At 44.7% G+C, this 25502-nt stretch overlaps 1 protein-coding gene across 12 annotated transcripts; it reads left to right on the top strand.

Annotated features, from left to right (window-relative positions):
• Positions 1-1336: 1336 nt before the first annotated feature.
• Positions 1337-24983, top strand: PRC1 (protein regulator of cytokinesis 1). 12 transcript variants are annotated; one of them, XM_045561675.1, is made up of 16 exons: positions 1337-1536; positions 6494-6626; positions 6862-6984; positions 9372-9605; positions 9684-9854; positions 10454-10603; positions 11527-11674; positions 13655-13791; positions 15967-16062; positions 17116-17262; positions 17480-17590; positions 20677-20787; positions 21397-21573; positions 21908-21949; positions 22289-22346; positions 23838-24983. In XM_045561675.1, exons 1-16 carry the CDS (start codon positions 1526-1528, stop codon positions 23864-23866), a joined length of 1878 nt encoding a protein of 625 aa, XP_045417631.1. In that variant the 5' UTR covers positions 1337-1525; the 3' UTR covers positions 23867-24983. The 12 variants fall into 12 exon arrangements, with proteins under 12 accessions (XP_045417631.1, XP_045417632.1, XP_045417634.1 ...); XM_045561676.1 differs by lacking the exon at positions 22289-22346; XM_045561679.1 differs by lacking the exon at positions 21908-21949 and having other exon boundaries at positions 1417-1536; positions 21397-21496.
• The last annotated feature ends 519 nt before the right edge of the window (positions 24984-25502 follow it).

Raw genomic sequence — 25502 nt, 5'->3', positions numbered from 1 at the left:
GTAATTTCAGTTATAATCAAGTGCCATAAAAGGAAATGCCATTTTTTGCCTATGAATGAGCAAAGAGGTTTAAAAGTACAGTAGAATTCAGCACTGCTGAGGGTAACAACATTCTTCCAGTAAGGCTTGGTGGGGAGGGCAAATTAATAATGGGAGCGTTCAATAATTACACTTCCAGAAATCAGCCGTACGAAAATAATGCAAGAAGCAAAGATTCATGTATGAAGATATTCGGCTCATTGTTACCATAAAAATTACCGTGTCGGCCCAGAAAGGTGGTTCAGGCCTGTGATCCCAGCACTTAGGGAGGCCAAGGCAGGAGGATCGCTTGAGCCCAGGAGTTCGAGACCAGTCTGAGCAAGAGTGAGATAAAAAATATTTTTTACTAAAAATAGAAAAATTAGCTGGGTGTTGTGGCTCACGCCTGTGATCCCAGCACAGGGAGGCTGAGGCAGGAGGATAGCCTGAGCTGAGGAGTTCGAGGCTGCAGGGAGCCGTGATCACGGCATTGTACTTCAGCCTGGGCAACAAATTGAGACCTCAGCTCTAAAAAAAAAAAAAGTGACTATCTAAATATCTATCACAAAATGGCTGAATTATTAGATATCTACACACCAGAATGTTATGCAACCATGAATGACTGAAAAAAATGTGATATGTAAGCGTTTAGAGCTGTAACATACATTCATCGAGAAAAGCAGGATACAAAAGTATCCTGGCGATCCTAGTCCACTGCAGGCTCCAACTCCTGGCCTCAGGCGGTCCTCCCGCCTTAGCCTCCCTTTTCATGTAGTGGTTTCCGGACGCTCTCGCGCCGTCACGTGACCGCCGCAAGTCGCTCGGTGTTTCGGAGCGTTGGCTCCCCCGCAGTGGCGGTAACCGCCGCCTCCCAGGGTTGCTGTGGAGGGTAGGTGGGATAACCTGTGCGGGGAGGGTTCACTATCGCGGCCCTTCCTCGCGTGCGAGGTGTCCTACGTCCGGGGAGGATTCCCGCCTGGATCAGCTCCACGGCTCGCGGGCCGAAGGAGCGAGGGCCGCGAGGTGGGCGTTGGGCTTTCCCAACGAGCCGGCTCCCACACCGCTCGGGGCAGCTGGAGCTCCAGCCTCCTTCCCGGCGGCCCCCGGGCGGCGGCGCGCACTTCGAATCAAAACGGCTCGGGGCGGAGCGGGGCTCAAGGACTCGCTGGCCGGAGAGGCGCCTCCCACCCCGCCGCCGCAGAGCGCGCAAGGCAGCGCCCGGCAGCGCAGGGACGCTGGTCTCGGCCCTGCCGCCGGGACGCGCCTGCGCACTCGCCGCTCGCCGCCGGAGGGGCGGGGCGGGGGCGGGGCCTCCCAAGGAGCGACGGGACGCGACGCCAATCGCGGGGCTGCTTCGCGCCGAAGCTCCGTTTGAAATTCTGCGAGCCCAACGGCTCGCGGAGCGGCTGCCGGGAGCGAGTTCGGCGGTCTTTGCGGTGGTTGCCGCGTTTGGGCCCGCGTGGAGTAGGTCGGGGGCCTGGACTCCCGGTTGCTTGGAGCGTCCGCAATGAGGAGAAGGTGCGGTTTGCGGGGAAGTCGAGGGGATGTGGGAGAACGACGCCCGTCCCGGGTGCGGGGCCCAGGCGGGGTCCGAGATGGCCCCCATCCCGGGGCTAGTGTGTCACGGCAGCCCGCACCGGGTGAGGCCCCGGCTCGGCGCGGCCGTGCAGGGCCGGGAAGCGGTGAGTCGGGGCGCGGGTTCACGCAGGCCCCGACGCCGGGCTTGGGCCGAGCGCTGGTGCGGTGGACGCGGCGCGGCCGAGGCCGGCGGGTCCGCGGAGGCTCCGGGCCGGGGCTGAGCGCTTGCGCCCCGCAGCCCCACCCTCCCCGCTCGCGGTGTCGCAGGTGCCGCTCCTTGGCTAGATGGCTGGTTCTAAGTCCTGCGTCTTCTGTGGTCGTGGCTTCTTTTCTTTAAACCAAGTCTCGAAGTATATTTGTTATTTTTCTTTGTGTCTGGTATTCGGTGTTATCATTTTAATTGGATTGGGAAGATACCTTGGTTTCCTTGCAAGTTAAGAAACTCTGATTATGGAATCCTTTTTCGGTAGTTTTAACATCTCCCTAGACAGTGCTGGGGAGGGACTGCCTTGAAATGGCGACCAGACAGGTGACATTGCCACTTGACAGCCTTGTGTCTTTGGGTAAGATATTAAATGTCAGTTTTCTCAGTTTTGAAATAAGAATAATATCAGTGCATAGGACTTTTGTGTTAAGAGCTGTACAAATGTTAACTTTATTTTCTGAAAGTAGTGAGTGAAGTATTGTGATGATTCCGTATTAACTACTTTGTAGTATTAGTTGAAGTGATCATACTAAGGCTTTGTAAGATTCTTTGTTTCATGATCACTAATTCTGATCAGTCTTTTTCAAGCTTGCCCTTGGGACAATGGGAATTGAGTACAAATCATTGGTACCACTGGAAAAAATGAATCTTAACCAGTATAAGGTCATGAACTACAAAGGACAGTATATTTAAGCTGCTGTGGGTTTAAGTTAATGATGCATTCTGAGGCAGTACAGGACTTGGAGCTCCTGTTTGACAGTAAACATAAGGGGGCTAACACCTAAGCAGGGAGACCAGTTAAGAGGCCGTTGCAGAAGGTGATAGTAGGTGCAGGGGTGGGGAGCAGTGAGATTCTGGCTGTCTTGTAAAGATAATGCTAATGGTGGGAGTATATAAGAAAAGTGTCAAGTATGGTATGAGAATTACATTCAATACAATTTGAATGTTGGGAAGAGTGGGAAATGTTAGTTTCTAATTCTTTAAAATTGTCATCTCCTGGGAAATGTAATTCCAAATACCCATTTCCAACAGGCCAAATAAAATTTGTTATATATAATATCAAAGAATGGTTAATTTTTTCTTTATAACAATTGTGTGAATGTTATTTTTAGTTTGTGGCTCATCTGTTGTAGTTCAGCGTCTTTCCATGTGCTTATTGGCCATCTGAATATCTTCTTTGGAGAAATGTCTGTTCAGATTCTTTGCCCATTATGCCAGATTCTTTATTCAGAAAAATGATCACCTTACTGTCTGGCTGTGTTACAGAAATAGGCAGCCCTGCCTGTAAACCTATTTGTCAGGCTCTGAGAATGTGTAAACTCTGAAGGCAGCCTCAAGTTAGGAGCATAGGGAAGGCCCTGCATTTTACATTTATTGAACAACTACTATGCATTAGAAAATAAAGATCCATAAGGTCCCTGCCCTTGAGTTTATGATCTACTATGGGGTTCGGGGGGTAGTGATGGTGAGTGACAAGTCCACAGCTCTCTAAAGGAAGGGGTGACAGGTGGAAATAACCAAATTTGCAAAAGCATAGTGGCATCAGAAAATGAGAGCTGCACCTGTTTCAATGAGGGGCACTGCTCAGGAAGTTCAGTTGGCTGGAGACTTGGGGAGTGACAGGTGGGAGGGATTAAGAGATAAACCTGGAGAGAGGTTTTAGAAGGCCTTTCCTTGGAAGGTGGTTGAACTGTTTGCTGAGGGCAGTGGGAAGCCTGTGAGGGGGAGGAGGAGGAGTTAGTTAGGTAGGGGCCTGATGGATTTTGTTTTCATGAGAACCTAGCTGTGGAGATTGGCTAGATAGGCCAGTTAGGCAGCCTTTAAACTGGGATTTCATGGCCAGAGCTATTTTGGGTGAATGTGTTTGGTGAAGGGGCCCATGAGAGCCTTCAGCGTGTGGGTTATGGACAGCACCTGAGGAGCTCAAGTGACTTATTTCCGAGCACATTCAGAGTTTAGTTTCTCCAGTGCCAGAGCAGTCTTTGTTGTGCTGAAATACCTCAGAAAATGGAGAAAAATCTCTGTTCTTTAACTGTTATGTAAAGCAGACTAATGATTATAATTTTTGGAGTAAACTTTTTTAAAAGGTAAAATACAGATGCCAGTTAAATTTGTACTTCAGATAAACAATATTTTGGTTAAAATAAACTTTGCAATTGAAGAATAGCATATATGCAGAAATGTGCACAAATTGAGTGTAAATTCCATGGGTTTTCACAAAATCAATGCACCTATGTAAGCAGTACCCCAGAAGCCCACCCTCCTTGTGCCCTCTCCCAGTTACCACCTCCCCAGGGCAAAGGGCCACTATCCTGACTTATGAAAGCATAGATTAGTTTTGCCTGTTTTTGAACTTTAGGTCAGTGGAATCAAGGGCCCTGCATTTTACATTTATTGAACAACTACTATGCATTAGAAAATGAAGATGCGTAAGGCCCCTGCCCTTGAGTTTATGATCTACTGTGGGGTTTGTAGTGATATACACTTGCTGTCCTGGTGACTTTTGCTCAGCCTAATGTGTTTTTTCCTTCCCCTACAACATTTTTTTTTTCTAGTTTCATTTACCTTTTTTTTTTAGATTTAAGGTATATTTACATACAGTAAAACTGACTCATTTTACATGTGTGGTTTCAGTTGTATACTGTTTTTTTTTTGTTTTGTTTTGTTTTGTTTTTTTTTGAGACAGAGTTTTGCTCTGTTGCCGGGGCTAGAGTGAGTGCTGTGGCGTCAGCCTAGCTCACAGCAACCTCAAACTCCTGGGCTTAAGCAATCCTAGTGCCTCAGCCTCCCGAGTAGCTGGGACTACAGGCATGCGCCACCATGCCCGGCTAATTTTTTCTATATATATTTTTAGTTGTCCAGATAATTTTTATTTCTATTTTTAGTAGAGACGGGGTCTCGCTCAGGCTGGTCTCGAACTCCTGACCTCGAGCGATCCACTCGCCTCGGCCTCCCAGAGTGCTAGGATTACAGGCGTGAGCCACCGCGCCCGGCCTATACTGTTATATAATCACCATCAAGGTCTAGAACCAATCCATTACCCCAAAAAGTTTCTCATGCCTTTTTGCAGTTGAGCCCCTCCCTTGATTCCAGAGAACTAATTTGCTTTCTTTCACTATACTTTTGCCTTTTCTAGAATTTCATAAAATAGAATCATGTAGTGTGTAGTATGTGTTTGACTGCCTCCATTTAGCATAGCTCAACATATGTTTTGAGCTTTATCCATGTTGTATGTAGTTAGTTCATTTTCATTGCTGCATTATTCCACTGTAGGAATGTACTGTTTCTCCATTCTGTTGATGGACATGTAGGCTATTTTTGTTTCCTTGCTATTATGAGTAGTGCTCCTTTGACCATTCTTATGCATGTCTTTGAACATATGTGTGCATTTCTGCTAAGTATGTACATAGAGGTGGAACTGCTGGGTTCAGCTTTAGTGGATACTGTCAAAAGTTTTTAAAATAGTTGTACCAATTTTATGTACATACCATACCAGCAGTGTATGAAAATTCTGGCTTTTCTACATACTCACCAACACTTGATGTTGTTTGTCTTTTTAATTTTAGCCATTCTTTGGGTTTACTAGTAGTAATTTAAGAATAACAACAACAAAAACAATAAATTGCCAGCTATCTTATAGGAGCTTCTCATCAGCAATCCCTTGTATTAGTTTATTTTACTGACATTTTTGTCTGGTTTTTCTTTAATAAAAGCATTTATAGTTCTGTATTATACTGCCATAAGTAGTGTTACCAAGCAGCGGGCTTGCTGCCTGGCACGCATTGAAGCCATACTGCGGCACTGGCTTTTGAGAAAAGAAAAAGCTTTATTTCAGGGCCAGCTGGCCAGGCAATAGGAGACAACACTCAAATCTACCTCCCTGAACGGGGGTCTGGTAGCAGGTTTTATAGGCAGAGAGTAACTATGGGGGAGATAGGAAAATGCAGCGAGACGTGGTGTGATTGGGTCATACAAAAGGGCAGTGCTGGGTTCTTGGCTCTTAGTTCAGACTGCAACAAAACAGGGCACCCTTTGCTTCTTAATTTGGGTCCCATTCCTCGATCTGAGTACTTAGGGTCTGCCTGTGATTGACTTTTTTTGTTCTAGCCAGCTTTGGGGTTACAAATTGGGCACACTTGGGACATCTGGGCATGCTCAGGTTACATGACTTGCAAGCTGGGGGTCCATCCCAACTGAAAAACCGTCTCATCATTTTGTTACTGGCAAAGTTAAACCAAATTGGACTGGTTCTGTGATGGCAGTAGATCATTACTAGAAGTCCAGATTGTTAGGATTACTCAGAAGATTGAATTTCCACCACATAACATGATACTGAATTCTGCTTTGCTAGTGTGGTTAAAAGTGAATTAAGGTGAATGCTTGTTTTCAATTTGTTTTAGCCTTGAGGCCACTGAGAAACTAGTCTATTTAGTTCCTGAATTCTTATCCGGGGCGTGGTGGCTTGAGCCTGTAATCCCAGCTACTTGGGAGGCAGAGGCAGGAGGATCCCTTGAGCCCAGGAGTTTGAGGTTGCTGTGAGCTAGGCTGATGCCATGGTACTCTAGCCCAGGCAACAGAGTGAGACTCTGTCTCATTCATTCATTCATAAATAAATCATACATACATACATACATACTGCTTTTAGTCTGGAAGTAGTGACTCATGTAACAGGCCTCTTTTCTTGCTTTTCAGTGAGGTAGTGGCAGAGGAGTCTATAGTATGTCTCCAGAGTGCCCTGAATCACCTTCGGGAAATATGGGAATTAATTGGGATTCCGGAGGATCAGCGTTTACAAAGAACTGAGGTTGTAAAGAAGCATATCAAGGTGAGTTAAGTAGTTCTGGTCTTTTTGCAGTGAGGGGATAAGGATTTTGGTGTCAGCACCTGAGATAGCATCCAAAATGACGTCTGATCACTGGCACTAGGGTATCCCAGACTCTTCCTTATTTTTTTTTTTTTTAATCCTTCCTTGAAATTTTGAAACAATGAGAGTTTTGGTGTTGATGTTGGTTTTTTTCCCCGTGGCCCCAAACTTTTCTAGACTGTTTTCTCTCTTGTAGGAACTCCTGGATATGATGATTGCCGAGGAAGAAAGCCTGAAGGAAAGGCTCGTCAAAAGCATAGCTGTCTGTCAGAAAGAGCTGAACACATTGTGCAGTGAGCTACAAGTCGAGCCGTTTCAGGTCCGCAGCACTCCATAGGGTCTCGGGGAAGCTGGCTTGGGTCTGAGATTTAGGGTAAAGGAGCGTTGATTTGGGAGTGCAGATGGAAGTTTCCTCGTAGGGATGGTGCTGGATGTGAGAAGTGTGGGAAAGGGGCTGCCTAGTTAATTAGTCCCAGCAAGGGAATTTTCATGTACGTGGAGAGTTGCTCTGTTGAGAGGTGAGGCAACTAATAGGTGATCAAAAACAAGTTGCTTTTTGCTGTAGTTTTGGTTGGGAGGGCATATTGATTTTTATAAACTCAGGAATAGGCCGGGCGCAGTGGCTCACACCTGTAATCCTAGCACTCTGGGAGGCCAAGGCAGGTGGATCACTCGAGGTCAGGAGTTCGAGACCAGCCTGAGCAAGAGCAAGACCCCGTCTCTACTAAAAATAGAAAGAAATTATCTGGCCAACTAAAATATATATATAGAAAAAATTAGCCGGGCATGGTGGCGCATGCCTGTACTCCCAACTACTCAGGAGGCTGAGGCAGGAGGATTGTTTAAGCCCAGGAGTTTGAGGTTGCTGTGAGCTAGGCTGACGCCACAGCACTCACTCTAGCCCGGGCAACAAAGCAAGACTCTGTCTCAAAAAAAAATAAATAAATAAAATAAAAATAAACTCAGGAATAGGTAGGCACAGATGGTAATGTGCTGTTCTTTCTTTGAAAGCAAATGAAAAGAGGTATTAATACCGTGAAAGCAAAAGTAACTAGTGCTATAACGGAATGTTCCAAAAAAAAAAAAAAACAAACCTTTCTGGTTTTTCATACCCAGAAACTGCTTACCACTGAACCAGCCAAAATGGCTACTTCAGAAGAAATGTCTCATAAGCTGGAGTATCAAGAGTGCATAGTCCAGTCCAGAGCATGCCATGATTATTATCTGTGTATATAGCTGAGAGGTTGCTACACTGTGGTCTGGTGCAAGTCAGGGACTGATGAAATGAATAACAGATGGGGCCTGGAAACATATCTGCTTAGAACCAGTAAAAACAATGCCAGGATCACAAAAATTAGGACAGATGTGGAGCTTGGAAAGGTAATATTGCATCCATAGGTTCTCAGGTCTCTCTCCCATTTTGATACCAGAAAGAACCGCTTGGGTATCCACATGGAGACAGCCTAGAAGGGGAAGACCGCCTTTAAAGGGTTCAGGATATTTCATATATGGCAGCCAAGAGCAATCAGACCATGACATCAGTGGAGTTTCCTGGAATCAACATAAATGGCATAAATACAATTGATTTTGGACATCAAGTTTCTTTTTCTTTAGCCTTTTAGCAGTAAGGCCTAAGAAAGCCATTGTTTTTTTTCTAACTTTCAACGTGAAATTGGGTGAGAAGCTAGGTGTACAGTGGTAAATCTCCCGTTACCTGACAGTGCCTGTTTCACCATTGTTAAATGAAATTCTGTTTATAGAACATATATTAATAATTGCCACTTTTTCCCTCTTTTTTACCAGTTAGGAAAAGAGCAGCAACTACTAAATTGATTTTTACTAGTAAAGTGATGGCGATAGAATTATTAGGATGAGCATTTAGCTATGAGCATGCCATAGGTGTGCCATTCAACAGCTAAGCTTTCCAACCCATTTAAAGTGCCCTGATTCATAGAGTAGTCAAATTCATAGAGACAGAATGTAGAATGGTGGTTGCCAGGGGGTTGGGGAAGGAAAAAACGGGGACTTGTTAAATGAGTGTGAAGTTTCACTTTGTGAGAGGAAATGAGTTTTGGAGATGGATCATGGTGATGGTTGCACAATAATATGACTGTACTTAATACCACTGAACTGTATACTTTAAAGTGGTTAAAATGGGCTGGCCACAGTGGCTCACATCTGTAATCCCAGCACTTTGGGAGGCTAAGGCGGGAGAATCACTTGAGCCAGGAGTTTGAGACCAGCCTAAGGCAACATAGTGAGACCCTGTTGCTACAGAAGGTTAAAAAAAAAAAAAAAAAAAAGCCTGGCCTGCTGGCACATGCCTGTAGTCCCAACTGCTTGGGAGGCCAAGGTGAGAGGATCACTTGAGCCCAGTGGGCTATAATTGGGCCACTGTATCCCAGCTGGGCAACAGAGCAAGACCCTGTCTCAAAAAAATAAAATGGTTAAGATGGTAAACTTTATGTTACATGTATTTTACCACAATTTTAAAAATTAGAAAAAAAAAAGTGTCCTGGTACCTAATTCGCCTTTCCTTACTGGGGCCCTTCCTTAGGAGAACCTCTTTGTGCCGTATTCTGTTGGCCATGAGTTAACTTATTTGTAGGTTTACAAAAATCTGTCATCCTAGCCCTCTTCCATTGTTCTTCTCTTCCTTAGAAGGAATTCACTTGGAACCTTATCAATGTATACTGTCTCATACAGGAGGAAGGAGAGACAACCATCTTGCAACTAGAAAAAGATTTGCGCACCCAGGTAGAATTCATGCGAAAACAGAAAAAAGATAGAAAACAGGAACTGAAGGTACTTCAAGAACAAGATCAAGAACTGTGTGAAATTCTTTGTATGCCCCACTATGTTACTGACAGTGCCTCAGTTCCCAGCTTAGAAGAGCTGAACCAGTTCAGACAACATGTGGCAACGCTGAGGGAAACAAAGGTACATGGCCTACATTTATACCTCCTAAAAGTCACTTTGGCTTTCCTCGGGGTGTCTTGTAACTGTTTCATTTCATAGGCATCTCGGCACCAGGAGTTTGTCAACATAAAGAAACAGATCATACTGTGTATGGAAGAATTAGATCACACTCCAGACACAAGCTTTGAAAGAGACGTGGTGTGTGAAGATGAAGATGCCTTCTGTTTATCTTTGGAGAATATTGCAACACTACAAAAGTTGCTACGGCAGGTAATATCTCCTTAAATTATGGCCTGGGGTGTCCATTGTACACAGCAGTTTGAAAAAACTGACAGTTTTTTTCTTCAGTCTTAAATAAGGAGCCAGTGTACACTAAGAGAATGAGAGAGGATAAGGATAGTAATATATGATATACAACTTTGATTTTTTTTAAACAAAACTTACCCGTAGCTCTAAGAACATGAAATTGAAATTTTGGATGAAATAATATTAGTCATTTGAATTAGTCTAGTGTTTATTGATTTATTTATTTTTGAGAAGAAGGAAAGAGAAGTTTATTAATTTGCCAGCAAAGAGGAGGTTGGCAGACTCCTTTCTCAAAAGTACCAACATTCCTAGCCTAGTGTTTAATTAAAAATTTTTTTCGATTCAAAATTTAAGTCCTAGTTGTTAGGATCTGAGATCCTTCCATAATGACAGCCTTGCAGCTTGTGTTCAGGAGGCATGAAAACACACCTTATTGAAAATCTTGTAAAAGTGCTTCCTCTCCATCTGGGTCCAGACATTTCTTTGTGGGAGGCCAGAGGCTGCTAGCCTTCCCTGTGCTGCTGCTTTGCTCTATAAGTAACCACTGGCTTTCCTTTCAATAGCTGGAAATGCGAAAATCACAAAATGAAGCTGCATGTGAAGGACTCCGTGCTCGAATTCGAGAGCTCTGGGACAGGTTGCAAATACCTGAAGAAGAAAGAGAAGCTGTGGCCACAGTTATGACTGGATCGAAGGCGAAGGTCAGAAAAGCGGTAAGAAACCCAGTGGGTGCTAGGTCAGCACTCTTCTGCAAGCATTTCTGTGTCCAATCTGATGTCTTACCAGCCTCTGCCTTGGGCCAACCTATTTTTAAGACAAGCATCAGAAAAGGTGATAGTACCTTGCTTATCTTCTGTCTTTCGTGTATGTTCCTTAGATTTCTGGCTCTGATAATATCATTGTTATAAAGATTGTTAATTTACCTCTGCGGCATTGTGTTTTGTTTTCCTTTATTTTCTTTTTTGAGACTCTGTTGCCTGGGCTAGAGTGCCTTGATGTCATCATAGCTCACAGCAACCTCAAACTCTCTTGGGCTCAAGTGATCCTCCTGCCTCAGTCTCCCTAGTAGCTGGGACTACATGCACATGCCACCAGGCTTGGCTAATTTTTGTAGAAACAGTCTTGTCCTGTTGCTCAGGCTGGTCTTGAATTCCTGGCTTTAAGCAATCCTCCCACCTCTGCCTCCCAAAGTACTGGGATTACAGGTGTGAGCCACCATGCCCAGCCTGTATTGTAATTTTATTAAGAAGGGGAGGCCGGGCGCGGTGGCTCACGCCTTGGGAGGCCAAGATGGGCAGATCGTTTGAGCTCAGGAGTTCGAGACCAGCCTGAGCAAGAGTGAGACCCCGTCTCTACTAAAAATACAAAGAAGTTAGCTGGACAACTAAAAATATATAGAAAAATTTAGCCAGGCATAGTGGCGCATGCCTATAGTCCCAGCTACTTGGGAGGCTGAGGCAGGATTGCTTAAGCCCAGGAGTTTGAGGTTGCTGTGAGCTGGGCTGATGCCAAGGCACTCTAGCCAGGGCAACAGAGTGAGACTCTGTCTCAAAAAAAAAAAAAATGGAGAAACTGTTAGAAAGCTACGTGAATTTAAATGTGTGACAACCACCTTTAATAGGTCTCTTTCTTTCAGCTGCAATTAGAAGTGGATCGGTTGGAAGAACTGAAAATGCAAAACATGAAGAAAGTGATTGAGGCAATACGAGTGGAGCTGGCTCAGTACTGGGACCAGTGTTTTTACAGCCAGGAGCAGAGACAAGCTTTTGCCCCTTACTATTCTGGTTAGTACAGAAGGGGTGGACTTCATGTGGCCTCCTCCGTGGTCTTTTACAAGCCTAGACATTGGATAGGGAAGTATTTTCCCCTTCTGAACAGAGATAGCCACCTTTTCAAGCCATTCAACATAATGCCATTCCTGTACAAATAAGCATTTGCAAATGCTCTTGGGACGGGGTTTTTTGCTTTCTAAAGCGGTATATCCTTTAGCCTCCAGCTGTGAAGCTCAGGTTTATCAGGTGCTTATTCTATAGCAGGCACCATGCTAAACCCTTTTTTTTTCCTTATTTTTGTTTTTATTTATTTATTTTTCTTCTTTTTTTGTTTCTTCTTTTTTTTTTAATTTTCTCTTTTCCCATTAATAATGTATGTAGAAGACACATGCCAAACCCTTAACATCATTATTTCACTTAATCCTCATGTCAAGAGATGAGGACAGGCTGGGCAAGGTGGCTCATGCCTGTAATCCCAGCACTCTGGGAGGCCGAGGCAGGAGGATTGCTTGAGCTCAGGAGTTTGAGACCAGCCTGAGCAAGAGTTGAGACCTTTTCTCTACAAAAAAGAAAGGGTAAAAAAGCCCAGCCTAGTGTTATAGGGCAGGCCTGTAGTCCCAGCTACCAGCGGAGAGGCTGAGGCAGGAGGATCGCTTCAGCCCAGTAGTCGGAAGTTGCAGTGAGCTACAGTGACGCCACTGCACTCTACTCAGGGCTATAGAGAGAGACTGTCTCGACAAAAACAAACAAGGCAGCTGAACTCCCCTGCTCACAACTCCCACCCCTATTAAAAAAAAAAGATGAGGACACTACGGCATGTAAATATTAAGGAACTTAGCCTAGAGGCAAAAAGCAGGTAAATGCCAGAGCCTATGCTTGAACCCAAAGGAATTTGACTCCTAGAGCCCAATGGGATTCTAGTCTGACCTGAACTAAATATAAAGATAAAGCCGGCCGGGTGCGGTGGCTCACGCCTGTAATCCTAGTCCTCTGGGAGGCCGAGGCGGTTGGATCACTCGAGGTCAGGAGTTCGAGACCAGCCTGAGCGAGACCCTGTCTCTACTAAAAATAGAAATAAATTATCTGGACAACTAAAATATATATATAGAAAAAATTAGCCGGGCATGGTGGCGCATGCCTGTAGTCCCAGCTACTCGGGAGGCTGAGACAGGAGGATCGCTTGAGCCCAGGAGTTTGAGGTTGCTGTGAGCTAGGCTGACGCTGTAGCACTCTAGCCCGGGCAACAGAGCAAGACTCTCAAAAAAAAAAAAAAAAAGCTGTCCCAACTAAATTCACCAAGTGTTTTTGGACACTTTCTGTAACCCAACCCTCTGTTGGCTGGGCAGAGTGGAAAGGTAGAATGTGAAAGAAACCTAAGACAAGGCAAGAGATGACACAAATCTTTTTTTTTTTTTTTTTTTTTTTTTTTTTTTTTTTGAGACAAAGTCTCCATCTGTCACCTGGGGCTAGAGTGTCATGGTGTCAGCCTAGCTCACAGCAACCTCAAACTCCTGGGCTCGTGCAATCCTCCTGCCTCAGCCTCTTGAGTAGCTGGGACTACAGGCATGTGCCACCATGCCCGGCTAATTTTTTTTCTATGTATTTTTAATTGTCCAGCTAATTTCTTTCTATTATTTTAGTAGAGACGGGGTCTAACTCTTGCTCAGGCTGGTCTTGAACTCCTGAGCTCAAACGATCCACCCGCCTTGGCCTCCCAAGTGCTAGGATTACAGGCGTGAGCCACCGCGCCCGGCCAGATGACACAGATTTTTGAGAACATTAATCATTTTAGTCCATACCCTACTCTTTATTCCTAGTCCCCCCAGGCTGATTGTGATAAACCTGGCTTTTGTTAGCCATAATGTTTGTATTTATTCCTATATCATTTTGTTGTAAGAAAAAAAAATCTATTTCAGGGGAGTGGGCAATTAATAAATTGGGATACTAAACACTAGAGGAAGCTTTTAAAACCACTGGGCCTGTGTTTTGCAGAGGACTACACAGAAGATCTGCTGCAGCTCCACGACGCCGAGGTTGTGCGGTTAAGAAACTATTATGAAGGTCATAAGGAACTCTTCGAAGGTGTTCAGAAGTGGGAAGAAAACTGGAGGCTTTTCTTAGAGTTTGAGGTACTGCCCTAGTTTTTGTTTTCTCTAGAGTAAAAGGAAGTGTCAAGAAAGCACATCCTGTACAAAATCAGAATCCAGTTGCCTTTGTTCTTCACCAGGCTTTTGATACCCTGTCTTTACTGTTAAGTCTCTCTGAATTACTGCTAACCCTTTGCATTTCTTAAGCTTATAGGCAGAGGCATAAAAGAGCATAATGGCTTAAGTAAGAGAGCTGTTTCTTGCACAAAGGAAGCCCAAAAGTGGCGGGTGGTGCAGGTTAGTCGTGGCAGTTTCTGACAACGAGCCAGGCCCAGGCTTCTCCAGCTCAGGGCTCCTCCACCACTAGAGGCGGACCTCATCCTCAGGGCAAGATGGCAGCTAGAGCTCCCACCCTAGTGGCCACGTTTCAGCATTACGGTGGAGGAAGGCACAAAGAAGGCATTGCCCCTAATCCCCTTTAAGGGCTTTCCCAGGCTCTCTTCACAGCACCTGTGCTTATATGCCATGCCAGCTGCCAGGGATGCTGGGTGAATCAGCGCCCCCGGTAAACTCTGGTTCTGTTACTAAGAAGGGAGAGAAGAATGGATGTTGGGGCAAGCAATTAATACTCCCTGCCATCCCAGCTTTTGCTGTTTTCTTTAAAAATGAGCTAGGTATTAGGGCGCATTTATATACTCTGAATTCCTTTGCTTCTCATAGACTTACCACGGGTGCCCTCAGAACATTGTAGAGCTGGGGGCAGGGACTGCGGTGAGGCAAGCGAGGCACCTAGGGCACGGGTTGAAGGACACCGTGCTCAGGTTCATGCCCGCCCTGTCAGAGCTCGAAGGGGCCTTTAGAGCATCTTCAGTTCACCTCCTTCAAGTTTACAAGCAGGAACCTAGGACTCGCACTGGAGAGAACCGTGGGACATCTTACAGCTGTTTCAGAATAGGTGTCCTAGCCCTTAGTTATTACTTGCTTCTGGTTGAGAGCAAGAAGGAGCAAAAGTAAACATGAATAAAGAGCCAAAGCAGCAACCTTTGTTGACATGCTAGTATTTAAGAAAAGAAATAAGAAATGAATTGCCATCCTCTCTGGTTACTGTTTATAGGCTGTCACCAATCAAGTGGTGTGGAAGGGAAATAGTTTTTCTTTCTTTCTTTTTTTTTTTTTTTTTTCTTTTGAGACAGCCTCGCTGTGTCGCCCAGGCTAGAGTGCTATAGCGTCAGCCTGGCTCACAGCAACCTCAAACTCCTAGGCTCAAGCGATCCTTCTGCCTCAGCCTCCTGAGTAGCTGGGACTATAGGCATGTGCCACCATGCCTGACTAATTTTTCTATTTTTAGCAGGGACAGGGTCTCACTCTTGCTAAGGCTGCCCTCGAACTCCTGAGCTCAAGCGATCCTCCCACCTCAGCCTCCCAGAGTGCTAGGGTTATTGGCATGAGCCACCAACCCAGCCTATATACCTAATTTACAATTACAAATTATGTACTTGTACTACTGTTCTGATATACTGTGTATGTTATAAAATAACAAAAAACAGGCTGGTCTGAGTGCAGTGATGTTTTACAACTAATTGATCACAACCAGTTACAAATTTCTTTGTTCCTTCTCCACTCCTACTGCTTCACTTGACTAGCAAAAAGAAAAGAAAAAGAAAAACAAAAGCTAAAAAGAATGAGAAGCTTTAACATTTTATATTTCTAACTTGTCTATTTTGTGAGGCTTAATTTAGTAAAAACCAGATTATCTATAAATGTCTTAACTGTGCATGTCTGAGCTGCATGCTGTCTCAGTATGCAGAATTGAGTAGGCATAGAGGTGCCACCACCATGCCATCTGTGTGTAGACCCCGCCATCCCTCCATATACCTTGTGTCCCCAAATGACATGTAATCATCTGACATCCAAACCAAGAAAGGGAGCCAGTGACACTGTTAAATATTAAAGTCTGTCTTGTTTATTAGAGTAGAAAGGAAGCAATCATTTTCCTGCACCCCAGTGAATGATCTACTGGTGCCTGGGCGTGCCCCACAGCTCATTGCCTGGCCTCAGAAAGCCACCATTCCTCACCTGCTGAGAGTGGACGGGAATGCAAAACCCTCTTAAGTCACTTTAATAATATATAACATTTTATGAGAGCAAAGGATCTTAGCACAAGTTATTGATCCCACCATGCCAGGTTTTACTCTAATTAAAATATACTTTTCACAGAGAAAAGCTTCAGATCCAAGTCGATTTACAAACCGGGGAGGAAATCTTCTAAAAGAAGAAAAGCAACGAGCCAAGCTCCAGAAAACGCTCCCTAAGGTAATACTGGTGCTTGGCTGCAAAATATCTTGCTTTTTGCATGTCCTTTGCTTTGTATTATTTTGCCCCAAAACTGTGTTCGCTTCCAAAGCTTAGGCAGGGATAACTATATATCGGGCCTCAGTATAAGCAACTACTCAGTTGTGTAGGTGTAACACGCCTGTCGAGGTATGTCAGTTTGCTGAGGCTGCCACAGTAAAGTAGCACAGACTGGGTGGCTTCAACAACAGGAATTAATTTTCTCATGGTTCTGGCAGCTGGAAGTCTGAAATCAAGGTGTCATTGGCAGAGTTGGTTTCTCCTGGGGCTTCTCTCCTTGGCTTGCAAATGGCCATCTTCTCTTCCCTGTGTCTTCACATGGTCTCTGTGTGTGTCTGTGGCCTAATCACACTAGTCCTGTTGGATTAGGGCCCACCTAATTACCTCATTTTAGCTTAATTACCTCTTTAAAGATCCTGTCTCCAAATATAGTCACATTCTGAGGTACGTACTAGGGGTTAGGGCTTCAACATATGAATTTTTGGGGAACACAGTTCAGGCAATAACATGAGACAAGCTTTTGGGAAAGTACTGTGGGCTTCATTACCATTTTGTATTTTAGTAATAGCATTTATCAAGTGTCAGATACTATTTTAAAGTGTTTTCATTTGTATAATCCTCACAACATCCCTATGAGTTTGGTATTATTATTTCCGTTTTTACAGCTGAAAAAACTGAAGCACTGAGAAGTTAGGTCATTTGCCCACCTTTTTCACAGACAGTACGAGGTAGATAGATCCCAGATTGAAACCCAGATAGTCTGAAGCCACAGTCCTGCTGTGAACATACGCTACCTGTTTAACGTTGCTCATCCTTCCCAGTGATTCCCCCGTCGTGTGCACCAAAACCGAGTGGTCAAACTCCGGGTTCTTGCCCTTTGCCACTTGCATGTGTATTGCGAATGAACCATCCCTAGGCTTTGATTTCTGGTCACTCTGGCCTGTACCCATGTGGGTCCAACTGCCTGAAGTTAGGCTAATGAAGTAGTTAACATGTCCTTATTTCTGGTCTCAGCTGGAAGAGGAGTTGAAGGCCCAAATTGACATGTGGGAACAGGAACACGCACAGACATTTGTGGTGAACGGGCAGAAATTCATGGAGTATGTGGCAGAACAGTGGGAGCTGCATCGACTGGAGAAAGAGAGGGCCAAGCAGGAACGAGTAAGTGTGAACACAGATGGGAAAGGCAGTGACTTGAGCAGCCCAGAGTCTCTGCCGTTGATCAGAATAGCTTGAAGAACAGGGAGTCCTGGGTAGCTCTTTCTACAATATCTCTGGCTACAGAGACTTGGCCCAAGGTTTCTGGCCCTCCTTCTGTTCCCATCCAGACCTGTTCTCTTCCTAGGATTTACCACTGTTGCTTCTCACTTTCGCATAGCAAATCAAGAACAGAAAGCAGACGGAGACAGAGATGCTCTATGGGAGTGCCCCCCGGACGCCCGGCAAGCGACGAGGACTGGCACCGAACACGCCAGGCAAAGTGCGCAAGGTAAGCTCGAGGCCTTGCGAAGCACTGTTGACAAGGGAGTGGCGCGGCAGGGTTCTTGGCCATCTCTTGCCCTCTCAAGGAATGGCCAGCTTTCATGTGCCAGTTGTTGAGTCCTTGTCTTAAACTCAGGGAGGCCAATAATTGCCAACATTCTGGTGATGATAAAAAGGGTCAGAGGCTCATCATCCTGTAATTCCAACAAGTGGCCATGGTACTATGTGAAAGACAACGTTAATGCTTAATAAATGGAGTATTTAATACTGTATCTCTAGAACAAGAAGTCAGGGAATATTTTATCTTTTTTTTACTTTTTTCTTTTTGATAAAGTAGAACATGTTTTCCCTTTTCCCTCTCCTCAACTTGTGTTTTGTGTGTGTGTTTTTGTTTTGTTTTGTTTTTTTGAGACAGGAGTCTTACTCTATTGCCCTGAGTGACGTGGCATCAGCCTAGCTCACAGCAACCTCCAGCTCCTGGGCTCAAATGATCCTTCTGCCTCAGCCTCCCCAGTAGCTGGGACTACAGGCATGCGCCGCTGCACCCAGCTAATTTTTCTATTTTTAGTAGAGACAGGATCTCACTCTTGCTGAGGCTGGTCTGGAACTCCTGAGCTCAAGTGATCCTCCCACCTCAGCCTCCCAGAGTTGCTAGGATTACAGGCGAGAGCCACCATGCCTGGCTTCAACTCGTGTTTTATAACATAAACAATGTTTAAAAAACCACCTATGATATAACTCTGAGAGAACTGCTGAGAGTATTTGTCTTTTTCCCCACTTGATATTGGTTATTTTTTCATAGCATCAAACTGTCTTGAAATACACACACTATGAGCTGTATCTACCCTCTTAGTTAATTCTGTCATTTATTAAACCAGTTCCCTATTGTTTGCTATTAGGCAGTTAATGTTTTATGATGAAAATAATCTGGTGAACTTTTAAAAACATACAACACTAAAATTCAATTCTAGAAAGGTTTCATTCAAACTTTGAGAATCTCTGCTACATGCTGAGAATACAAAGATAAGTGAGACAGCCCTTGCTCTCAAGAATGTTGTATTCAGCTGGGTACAGTGGCTCCCACCTGTAATTCTAGCAACTCAGGAGACAGGCGGGAGGATCACTTGAGGCTGGGAGTTTGAGACCAGCCTGGACAACATATAAAAAAAGCAAGTGCTGTATTCAAATATTTCTCAAGTCTCGGCTGCACTGATCAGTCTATGATACTGACGTGGTTATAACAATTTCTGCATGCACTGGTAGTGGCTCAGTGTCACAGTGGTTCCTGTCCTTGCCGACACAGCAAGTTTTCTGACTTGTTTTGTTTTTGCCATTCAATGGGTATGAATTAATGTCTCATGATTTTACTTTGTATTTCTGTCCTTACTGGTGAAGTTGCCCCTTATGCTGTGTTCATATCCTTTTGGATTTCTTTTTCTTTTTTTTTTTTTCTGTGGCTGGCCATGTCAAGTCTTACACACCTCTCCAGTACCACTCACCTGGAGAAGCTGCTACGGATGCCAGCTACTGTTTTTTCTCCCTTCCCAAACAGATACAGCTTGGTCTATAGCTGCACTGCCCCATAACAAGGAGACTTGGATTTCTTTTTCTGAGAAGTCTTTTGACAGTTTTTCTGTTGGTGTATTTGTCTTTTTCTTACAAATTTTATAGGAAATGTTTATATGTTCAGGATGTGACTCCCTTGTCACCTGTGTCACACTAGCTTTTCCCAGTATTTGTGTTGGTCTTGTGTGGTTTGTCTTTTTATTCTATATGGTGTTTTTGTTGATGAAAGTTTTTTTTTTTTTTTTCAGTCTTTATGGTGTATATATTTTTTGTACCTTTTAAGAAATCCTTCCATGACCTCAAGTCACACAGATGTCTCCCTGTGTTGTCTTCCCAGTCTGCCTTCTGTGGCGGATGGTTGTTGCTTACCCATTTGAGGTTTTTAGCCACCTAGAATTTTTTTACTTAAAAGTTTACAGCTTTATGGAATATCATTAGCCTGTGATATTTAAAGTGTACACTTGAAATTTTGACGTGTGTATGTGTACACAGTAAAATCACTGTAATCAAGGTGATGAACATATTCATGGCCCCAAAGTTTCCTAGTGCCACTTTGTATTCCCTCCGCTCCCCAATCCCCTGGTTCACCCCCCAGCCCGCAGCAACCAGAGATTTACTGTCAATATAGATTAGTTTGCATTTTAATTTTTATTTTTTTAGAGACAGGGTCTCATTCTGTCACCCAGACTGGATGGCCTTGGTGCACTCACAGCTCACTGCATCCTTTCAACTCCCAGGCTCCAGTGATCCTCCTGGCTCAGCCTCGAGAGTAGCTTAGAACTACAGGCAAGAGAGACACCACACCTGGCTAATTTTTTTTTTAATATTTTTGGTAGAGAAAGGGTTTTACCATGTTGCCCAGGCTGGTCTTGAACTCCTGGGCTCAAGCGATTCTCCTGCCTCAGCTTCCCAAAGTGCTGGGATTACAGGCTTTGAGCTACCATGCATGGCCTCTATTTATATCAAACTTTTGATATAAATAGAATCATACAGTATGTATTCCTTTTTGTCTGGGTTTTTGTTTAGCATAACTTTGAGAGTTATCTGTGTTGCTGTGTGTATCGAACGGTCACTCGTTTTTAGTGTTGATCTGATCAGCAGTCCATTGTGTGACTGTACCAGTTTGCTCGTCCATTCACCTGTTGATGGATATTTGGTTGTTTCTAGCTTTCGGCTATTGTGATAATACTGCTATAAACATTTATGTCTAAGTCTTTGTGTGAATATATGCTTTCATTTGGGAGGGCAGACACCTAGGAATGGAATGAATGGCTGGGTCATACGATAGGTGTCCTGTGCCGTAAATGGTTGTACCATTTTACAGTTCCATCTGCTGGATATAAATAAGCTTTGGAAACTTCACAGGTTTCCTCAGAGCTATACATTAGACACAGTAGGGTCTTTGCCGTGTAACTCCATCTTTCTTGGACTGCTTCCCATACTCATTTCTTTGTAGGGTAGTGCTGGGTTGTTGGAAATGCTGAGGATGGCATCGCACATCGCTAATCTACATGTTCTTTTCCTTAGCTGAACACTACTGTCATATCCAATGCTACAGCCAACAGTAGCATTCGGCCTGTGTTTGGGGGGACAATCTACCGCTCCCCCGTGTCTCGACTTCCTCCTTCTGGCAGCAAGGTTAGTACGCTCTGTGTATAAGCACATCCCCACGCACCGTCCTAGCCTATTTACCCAGAGGCTCCACCTACTTGTTCTAGTTTCTAAAATTCCTGGATTCAGTTATCATTGACATGTTGAGAGTTGACAGATGTAAGCTTGCTAAATATTAGATAATGAGAAAAAAACTGAGCAAAAAAATGACAGTCACTCTGAGCCCCACTGGTACCATGGGAAGTACAGGGATGTGTCTGGGAAACTGAAGATCAGGCAGTAGTCTCTGGTCTCTGTAGGCTCAGTTCCAAGCCCAGTCTTCAGCTGCTACTGAGCTGGGTCCTCCTGCACGAAGGTTCCAGCCCAGTGACAGTGATCCACTAGACACAGACTCAGAAGAAGAGACATGGGAAGTATGAGCTAACGTACTTTAAAATATTTTATTAGGCTATGCTCAAGATAGGTGTTCTGTCAATCATCAAGAATTCATATATTTTTAAACAAAAGCATAGGATTATAAACATATAAGTAATATAAACATGATATCAGCCCTTCTTGACCATTTGGGGTTGGGGGTGTGTGTGTATGTGTTCATTATAGGGATGATACATGGATCTATCTTTCCTTTCTGTGCAGCCAGTTGCCACTTCTACCTGTTCAGGGAAAAAAACACCTCGTGCTGGGAGGCATGGAGCTAACAAGGAGAACCTGGAGCTCAATGGCAGCATCCTGAGCGGTGGGTACCCCGACTCGACCCCCCTCCAGCGCAACTTCAGCATTAATTCTGTTGCCAGCACCTATTCTGAGTTTGCGGTAATTCACCTTTTCTGATATCTACCAGTCTCTGGGGAGCACACAGTTGGGGCAGAGCAGGTATCTTCCCAGGGGGGCATCTCGGCTATTATTCGTAGGTAGGGCAGTTACCTTGGAGGCTGAGAATCCCTTTCCTGCCTTGACTGTGGTGGGGGTGGGGATGGTTTAAGAGGGTATATAGGGAAGAAGTTGGCAGCAGCAAGTAGACATTTAGCCTGGATCCTTCTGCTTCATATATACCATTCCCTGGCTGCAGGAGGCGACCCCCTCTAATCACTGCCCTGGTGCTCTCTTGGTGGAGATCTTGGTAATTGTCTTAATTCTTTGTTCTTAGAAGGATCCGTCCCTCTCTGACAGTTCCACTGTTGGGCTTCAGGTCTGTATGGCGACCCCTGCATGTCCCACATCCCTTTTCTAAACTGATCTATCATCTGCTGGCTTCATTCCCATCTGGGCGTAGGGCTACACTAACCAACAATCTCAGCTCTATTATCGTAGAACCTTTTTTACAAAGGAAGCAGGAATTCCTATCATGGACTCCAAATGAAAAATACGTGGTTTATGTTCCTCACAGATTTACTAGCCTGCTGATTAATGGGAAAACTCATTCAGACTTGAATTGGATTCTCAGCCCCACCTACAGTCAGGCACAGGTTTTTTTTGTGGTCGTTGTTTTAAATCGTGTATTACAATAGAAAATCTTCACCTTCCCCAGTTGCGAAGTCAAAGGCCTGCAATGTGCTCGAAAGAACAGAGGCCCCATCACAGGGGAGGTGAGCCCCAGCTGTGTGCTGCCCACAGTGAGGTTCCTGGCCTGGGTGCTGATTACTTCCTGGAGCAGATGCCTTACTAACCATGCAGGGCCGAGCCACCTGCTCGCTGTCTAAGCCAGGCCCTGCGCGCCTCCTTGCCTTTGCCTGTTCCCACCACATCTGTATGCTAAAGCATGTAGAAGCACTGGAAGTAATTTTACCAGAATGCTCTTCACCTTCTAGTATCCTGCTCTGTATTTGCTAACACTTACTACAATGCCTTTTACTTAACAATCTGTGCTGTCTCTTCTCTCCGTATATTACTGTCCCTCACCCCTGGTGGGTACCAAGTTAAAGCCTAGGCTGCCTTCTCATTGTTGTAGGGAAGGAGGGTGGAACAGTTTGCCCAAGGCCGTAGCTAGTTTTGAGCACTGAAACTGGCTTCATATTCTGGTACTTTTCGAATTACATGTCTCGTGCTGGTTCCATCTAATTAATATAAAAGTGGATGTGTGTCACTCTGGCTAGCTGACTGGACCCTGGGAGTCCAGCTTCCTCTGCTGTGCCTGCTCAGCCAAGGCCTAGTTCATCCACGTGGGCTTAAATGCACCTGCTTGTCCCGGTGGCTGGTCCCTAGGCAGGTTCATCTGGTTTGGGTTGCTATGGCTGGAAGACTCCACCAAGCAACACCAAAGCCAATAAACTAACCTCTACTACTACCTGTCTTTCTCAACGGTCATTCGTGCTTTCTCTTCTGTCTCTATACCATGTGTTCCAGCATGAGATCAAATCACCAGCAGGTTACAAGTCCCTCAGCCCCAGGGATTGGTAGATATATGGTCTGGCCCATTGTTTTATAAAGGGCTCAAGAGACCAAAGCTTGTTGCCTACTTAGCTTGACAGCTCTGAGAGTAGCTTTGTGAAGTACAGTTGTACAGTTATGGCGTCACTTAACGACAGTGAGAAGTGCGGGGCCAGGCAGTGGCAGCATTGTGCTCATCCTAGCGAGTACTTGCACAAACTGGATGCCAGCGCCTGCTACACCCCTAGGCTGCGTGCTGCAGCCTGTACAGCCTGGTACTGTACCGAATACTGCAGGCAGCTGTAACGCAGTGGTACATGTTTGTGTCTAAATATACAAAGGTACAGTAAAAATACAGCATTACAACCTTATGGGACCTCCATATACATGGTCCATCATTGATTGAAACATCGTTGACGGAAAGAAACATCGTTAGGTGGCGCATGACTGTATGAGATTTCTGTAAGGTTTTAACAATAAACTAGCTGAGGAGAGGGGCCATGGGCATGTGTGCACACGCGCTTGGTCTAGGACTAATAGAATGGTGCTCAGAGTTCCTCACCTTTTGTTCCTAACACAGTCTGTGCTGGGACCCTGTCTCAGAGCAGCAGCCCTCACGAGACCATTTACTGACACATAACCACACTTAGAAGGGAGGGGTGTGTGTGATAGGGGCAGTACTGCCACTGATGTTATTTATTTTTCAACAGCGAGAACTTTCAAAGGCTTCCAAATCTGATGCTACTTCTCGAATCCTCAATTCAACCAACATCCAGTCCTGAGAAGCCCTGATCAGTCAACCAGCTGTGGCTTCCTGTGCCTAGACTAAACCTAACTATATGGGGGTGGCTTTAGTTTGTCAGTTTAGGTGTGCTTGAAACCCTGGGCAGGTTCCATTACCATGGGCTTACTGTAAGATGTGAATGAGTATTACACGTGAAAGTCCATCATCGGTTTAGTGGGTCTTAGGAGACTTGGTTTTATTTTGACTCACTTTAAAACTTAGTTTATAGCGATAAGTGCAAATTTTAGCATATGGGACCTAGTTTCTTTCTCTAGCCCATAGTTCCAGTCACTTGCTGAAGCATGGTCAAGGGCTCGTTTTAGTTCACCATTGTGCAGGAGAATGATTGACTCTGCCCGTCCTTGGGGTATGGGACGTGAATTTTGGCTTGTATACTTGTAATTAGCGATAACTTCTTTTTTGTTTAGGGATGTTGAAGTAATGCTTAGCTGTGATAGCTTTGCTCTCACCTGAAGGCCTGTCCCCACCACACAGGACAGTCTTCCTCCTGATGAAAATGTCTTTGTGTGTCAGAAGTTGAGATGGCCTGACCTACTGCCAAAGAGGTGACAGGGAGGCTGGGAGCTCCTTTGTTAAATTGTGTACAGTTCTGTTAAATAGTGCAATGCCCTTTTGTTGGGGGTGTGTATGTATGAACACACATGTGTTTCTTCAGAGTTTGTCTCTGGGGCTAGTCCCCCACCCCTGTACCCCTTATGCCCACGTTCTTCTGTCCTTTGCACTTGGCAGCCAAGTTGGGAGGCTGTTTGGATGGGTTGGGCCATTTCTGTCCTGGAGACCTGGAACTTTGCACATGTCGTTACTGGGGAGTTTTCCTGCTCCATAGGCCCTTCCTTTACCTCCCCTGCCAGTCACTACCGTTCTTCCCTAGAGCCCCGTTATTTATTCTCCCTCTGCTTGCGCCAGTAACTACTGTCAACACACTAAATGGTTCTCGGAATCTCACCAGTGCGAACTTGTCTGTGTCAGCCCTGCTGTTTAGTCATACCTGTGCCTCTCTGCTTTTAAAATATAAGTTCTTCAATTAAAATGTGTATATTTATATTTCAAAGAGATTGTGGTATTTTCATTTATTCTGTAATCACTTTTTGGTTGTTCTGTGGAAAAAAGACTAAGGACATGTAAGAGCTTTAGTCAGGAGTGTGATTTTTACATTGTTTTGTGCATTTCTAAATTAAGAATATTTTCAGAAAAAAGATTAAACGCCTAACTCCTGATCTGTTAAATAAGCTTAGGTAAAATTAGGAAGCTTCTTGCTTCATTGCCATTTGTCATATTAATAAGAATAGCTTTCAGAAGGTGAGATGCCTTTTATAATTTCTAATTTTGCCTATATATAGAAATACAGTTGATTTTTTTGTGTGTTGACCTTGTATCCTGAAACCTTGCTAAAGTCATTAAAAAAAATTTTTTTTTAAAAGAAACAAAATGCTCTCCCAGTCTTTACAGCTTGGCTCTGAACTGGAGCATTCTTCACCAGCTAGTCTGGGGGTTTTCAACTCTGCCTGGGCCACCGCTAGCCTGCGCACAGCCAGAGGCCGGCCACAGAGGAAGCACAGTGTCCACTCAG

This window comes from Lemur catta, chromosome 9, assembly GCF_020740605.2.
Source record: "Lemur catta isolate mLemCat1 chromosome 9, mLemCat1.pri, whole genome shotgun sequence".
Classification (NCBI taxonomy): Eukaryota; Metazoa; Chordata; class Mammalia; order Primates; family Lemuridae; genus Lemur; species Lemur catta.
The sequence above is the reverse complement of the archived record's forward strand: the minus strand, read 5'-3'. Positions and strand labels throughout refer to the sequence as shown.